Below are 5,744 nucleotides of genomic sequence, written 5' to 3'. Positions count from 1 at the left end.
GCATTCTCTCTCTCTTCACTCTGGCTCTTTTGGAAAAATGCATTTAAAAAATAAAGGTTCCTGAATCCTCCTCCAGCTCATCTCCGACGTCTCGTCCCTTGTGAACACTAACATCACTAGTGAAGACCTCTAGTGCTCCACTAACCCGCTGTGCACCAGTAACCAGACAGACTCCAGACAATGCCTTTGAATATTCTTTAATCACGGCTGGGAAGATCTCACATTTCAGAGAGAATCCCCCCAGCAAAAAGAGTACAAGAGTTTAGATAGGATAGGTACATAGTAAAGGTAACATGACATTACTCATCATCATCATCATCACACCATTTTCTCTAATATGATTGGTTCAACATATGTGCAGTTTCAGCAAACCTTCAGGTGTTAATCAATGTGGAAAATCTTAGAAAGAAGGAAAGGATGCTGGTGATTTTAGATTGATGGGAGTGTCAGCGATAAAAGAGAAGCACGGCTGCTTCAGTTATCTCTTTGGAAGCACTCCATCCCGCATTAGTGCCATAGCCATCCCAGTCGAATCCCGGAAAGTCCCCACATGACCTTGGGGCCGCCTTAGGAAAGTGTCCACCTCCACCAATACAGAACTGCAACAATATGAGGACATTACTAACAACAAGAAGACATGCCTAGGCACTTCTTACAGTGACATTGGTGCAGTTGATTTATTTTCATTGTAAATGTATTACTATCAATTTTACAATCCAGAATATTATTTTTCCTCACATGTTCAGTGTGGCAGCCGGTTGGTTTGACACCTGAACAAAGAGCCATGGCTGCCCTTTCATAATTGAAGACTCTGAATGAGATGAATCCAGGCAGAAAAATTGCTGGGGAAATGCACAGAATATATCAGTGATGATAATCATATATCAGTGAAGATAATCTGTCATGATATGTCCATGAACACATGACATGGCTTTCATTCATTAAAGTGACTGGATCTTAACAATCATGATCACTCAATAATACACAGATTTATTATACTGATACTGTCAACTGATGAAGCCACTGTCATTAAAAATATTTGGAAAATATTGGCTCACGGGGTGTTGCTGAAAATAATCATTTGTTTTTTAAGTGACTTGCCTGCTTAAATGGTAAATGGACTGCATTTATATAGCTATGGCCACCAAAGCACTTTAAATATAGCCTCACATTCACCCACCAACGGCGGTGTCAGCCATGCAAGGCGCCATCCAGCTCGTCGGGAGCAGCTGGGGTTAGGTGTCTTGCTCATGGACACCTTGACGCTTGGTCAGGTGGAACTGGGGATTGAACCACCAACCTTCCGGTTTCTAGATAACCTACATGAACCACGGAGCCACTACTGCTTAAATAAAGGATAAATTAAAAAAAGAGTCATACTTCTTGAAGCGGGACCATAGAGATTGCTGTTGTAATCCGCATTTCCATTATCATACACATTGGAATAACAGGTCCATTATCAGTGATGCATGCCCCTATTCCAAACCTCACAGGGAATTTCTGGAGAGAAAAACAGTGTTATTGTAATTTCACAAAAAAATTATTTCTGTGAATGTTTCAAACCCAAAAATGGTGTTGAAGTTTATCTGACCTTGAATAAATAATAAAGGTTTCCCCCGTGGAGAGTTAAGAAGTGATTCTCGGTGTGGTATCGCAGGATGGAGGACGCGGTCCAGGATTCCACCTCCATATTATTAGGAACGTGCCACACGGACACATCTTGTGCTGGAATGTCAAAGTAGCCAGGATTCTGGGACAGAAAAAAGACTATCATTTCAGATTCTCCAAAAACATCCTTTGATCATTATACTCGTGTCCTTTCTGTTCCTTCTATTTAACTATTACTGTAAAACCATAAGTGTAATAAGAATACCTTATAATCATCACTTGTAGAGGCCTCTGCACTTCCAAATGTGACTGTGTTTGCCCATGTCCCCTCACCCTCAGGCCGGTTCGGTTCACTGCCCTGCTGACTAGACCAGCGATCACCAACGGTACACTTTCCGTACATGTTGTTTTCATGAACACTGGCAACCAGCGTCCAGCCTCCGCCCGCAGTGGTCATATCACAGAAGGTCTGGTAAAGCACCCCTCTGGAGGAGTTCAGATAGTACCGTCTGCGTGAACAGAGCATTCCTGAGTCACTTCAGTGCAGTTCTTGCTTAAGATCAAACATTAACATAAAATGAGCGTACCATCATTAACCTGATACTTCTTCTGAAGTTCTTTGCAGCTTCGAGCAGTATATGCTCTCTCAAGATTGATATCAGCGGTATTAATATGTGATACTTCTTCTTGATCCACTGCAATGTAAGACAAAGATGTAGTGGAATATATTATATATTATTATATTATAACATAACATTTTAAGATAAATTAATTTCAATCAAAATATTCTTACTTACAAATGAATACACTTGCAGTCTCACAGAGCCATACATTCAGTGAGAGACTGAAAATGATCCCGAAAAACTTTTTTGTAAGAAACATAGTCTGCAAACAAAAGAAGAAAAGTTTTCCACAATTACACTCAACACCACAAAGCTGAAATTCTTCTGTTACTGGTTCCATGTTTCTGTGAAAGACTGTAAAAGAAGCTTACTAAAAGCATTAGGCTACTGATATTTTGAAATTTCATTTGCATGGCAAAAGAATTCTTACGTTTGTTTCTTGTCTTGTGTTTTTCTCCTCAGATTTGACGAGCACTGTCAAGGCTTTTGGATTCTGGGTGAGTCAGATAATAAAGCTCAGGCATACTTTCTTAGCATATTTATACTTTCTCAGGAGTGGAATGAAGGATAGGTCACCTGAGTCTAAGTTGAATTAGGTAAATGAGGGAAACCTGAGCCTAAGCGAAACACGGATGCGGGAAAGGGATGTTTTTCTGCTTTGGCTAAGAAAATAAGTTAACACCAAAAATGTTGGTAACATTAGGGAAGACATTGATATTGATCTTTCATCAGGCTGTTATTGAATTAACATTTGTACTAAATTGAAACTATGGATTAAAACAAATATCCTAAACACATGTTTAAACAACAGTATGAGAACAACCCCTATGAAAGTCACATACATACTCCCCAATATTTAATAGAAGTAACATTTATAATAAATAGGCAAATCACCATATTTCTACAATGTTGGTAACTGCAAGGTAGCTTAAATTAATATAAGTTATGGATTACTTGTAATATATATGAAAAAGGTGTATTTTTGGTTTGAACTTTTTTTGGGGGGGTGAAATTATCCTATTTCATGAATAATTTCACTTTTGAATTCATTCCGCCAAGTGTTAATTCAATAACATCCTGATGAAAGATCAATATCAATGTCTTACCTAATTTAGGTGTGAACTTATTCAAATGTTATTTTCTTAGCCAAAGCAGAAAAACTTCCCTTTCCCGCATCCGTGTTCCGCTTAGGCTCAGGTTTCCCTTATTTACCAAATTCAACTTAGACTCAGGTGACCTATCCTTCATTCCACTCCTGAGAAAGTATACAATGCTAAGAAAGTATTCCTGAGCTTTATTATCTGACTCACCCAGAATCCAAAAGCCTTGACAGTGCTCGTCAAATCTGAGGAGAGAAACACAAGACTGCTAATTTTAGCTTTGTGGTGTTGAGAGTAATTGTGAAAAACTTTTCTCCTTTTGTTTGCAGACTATGTTTCTTACAAACAAGATTTTGGGGATTATTTTCAGTCTCTCACTGAATGTATGGCTCTGTGAGACTACTGCTCGAAGCTGCAAAGAACTTCAGAAAAAGTATCAGGTTAATGAAGGTACGCTCATTTTGTTAATGTTTGATCTTAAGCAAGAACTGCACTGAAGTGACTCAGGAATGCTCTGTTCACGCAGACGGCCTGTACTATCTGAACTCCTCCAGAGGGGTGCTTTACCAGACCTTCTGTGATATGACCACTGCGGGCGGAGGCTGGACGCTGGTTGCCAGTGTTCATGAAAACAACATGTACGGAAAGTGTACCGTTGGTGATCGCTGGTCTAGTCAGCAGGGCAGTGAACCGAACCGGCCTGAGGGTGAGGGGACATGGGCAAACACAGTCACATTTGGAAGTGCAGAGGCCTCTACAAGTGATGATTATAAGGTAGTCTTATTAAATTTTTACATGGTTTTACAGCAATAGTTAAATAGAAGGAACAGAAAGGACACGAGTATAATGATCAAAGGATGTTTTTGGAGAATCTGAAACGATAGTCTCCTTTCTGTCCCAGAATCCTGGCTACTTTGACATTCCAGCACAAGATGTGTCCGTGTGGCACGTTCCTAATAATATGGAGGTGGAATCCTGGACCGCGTCCTCCATCCTGCGATACCACACTGAGAATCACTTCTTAACTCTCCACGGGGGAAACCTTTATTATTTATTCAAGGTCAGATAAACTTCAACACCATTTTTGGGTTTGAAACATTCACAGAAATTTTGTGAAATTACAATAACACTGTTTTTTTCTCCAGAAATTCCCTGTGAGGTTTGGAATAGGGGCATGGATCACTGATAATGGACCTGTTATTCCAATTGTGTATGATAATGGAAAGCGGATTAGAACAGAAATCTCTATGGTCCCAATGCAAGAAGTATGACTATTTTAATTGATCCTTTATTTAAGCAGGCAAATCTTTTAAAAACAAATGATTATTTACAGCAACACCCCGTGAGCCAATATTTTCCAAATAGTTTTTAATGACAGTTGCTTCATCATTTGACAGTATCAGTATAATAAATCTGTGTATTATTGAGTGATCATGATTGTTGAGATCCAGTCACTTTAAGGAATGAAAGCCATGTCATGTGTTCATGGACATATCATGACAGATTATCATCACTGATATATGATTATCATCACTGATATATTCTGTGCATTTCCCCAGCAATTTTTCTGCCTGGATTCATCTCATTCAGAGTCTTCAATACTGAAAGGGCAGCCATGGCTCTTTGTTCAGGTCTCAAACCAACCGGCTGCCACACTGAACATGTGAGGAAAAATAATATTCTGGATTGTAAAATTGATAGTAATACATTTACAATGAAAATAAATGAACTGCACCAATGTCACTGTAAGAAGTGCCTAGGCATGTCTTCTTGTTGTTAGTAATGCCCTTATATTGTTGTAGTTCTGTATTGGTGGAGGTGGACACTTTCCTGAGGGAGCCCCAAGGCAGTGTGGGGACTTTGCGGGATTCGACTGGGATGGCTATGGCTCTAATGCGGGATGGAGCGCTTCCAAAGAGATAACTGAAGCAGCCGTGCTCCTCTTTTATCGCTGACACTCCCATCAATCTAACATCGCCAACATCCTTTCCTTCTTTCTAAGTTTTTCCACATTGATTAACAACTGAATTTTACACAATTATTTGCTCAAATGTATTTCTTTATGACATATATCCAATGTCCATGGGGGGATTCTCCCTGAAAAGTGTGAGATCCTTCCAGCCGTGATTTATTATCGAAGAATATTCAAAGGCATTGTCTGGAGTCTGTCTGGTTACTGATGCACAGCGGGTTAGTGGAGCACTAGAGATCTTATTCACAAGTGATGTTAGTGTTCACAGGGGACGAGACGTCGGGGGTTAGGAGATGCGCTGGAGGATAAATGTGTAAACATCGATTAGGTGACAAGCACACGACAAGGCTTACAGATTTTCTCGATTGCTTAAACACTATAACCAGGCTTTTGAACTAAAATTTCAAAACCATAATGCCATTTATCAAAAAGCACACCCAT

At 39.6% G+C, this 5,744-nt stretch overlaps 1 protein-coding gene and 1 pseudogene across 2 annotated transcripts; one reads left to right on the top strand and one right to left on the bottom strand.

Moving 5' to 3' along the window:
* Positions 1-446: 446 nt before the first annotated feature.
* LOC308703238 (intelectin-like) lies at positions 447-2,134 on the bottom strand (the record flags this gene model as incomplete). Its single annotated transcript, XM_081386558.1, is given in 6 exon segments — positions 447-599; positions 739-842; positions 1,381-1,440; positions 1,443-1,500; positions 1,592-1,750; positions 1,874-2,134. Coding segments are annotated over 6 exon segments (795 nt in total).
* Positions 2,135-2,569: 435 nt separating this feature from the next.
* On the top strand, positions 2,570-5,286 carry LOC308703237 (intelectin-like; annotated as a pseudogene). Its single transcript has 8 exons — positions 2,570-2,577; positions 2,694-2,728; positions 3,661-3,724; positions 3,814-4,105; positions 4,233-4,391; positions 4,477-4,596; positions 4,891-4,994; positions 5,134-5,286. The product of its transcript is annotated as an intelectin-like (transcript).
* The last annotated feature ends 458 nt before the right edge of the window (positions 5,287-5,744 follow it).

The sequence above is a fragment of the Scardinius erythrophthalmus genome, assembly GCF_964197995.2.
Source record: "Scardinius erythrophthalmus genome assembly, chromosome: 15".
Classification (NCBI taxonomy): Eukaryota; Metazoa; Chordata; class Actinopteri; order Cypriniformes; family Leuciscidae; genus Scardinius; species Scardinius erythrophthalmus.
The sequence above is the reverse complement of the archived record's forward strand: the minus strand, read 5'-3'. Positions and strand labels throughout refer to the sequence as shown.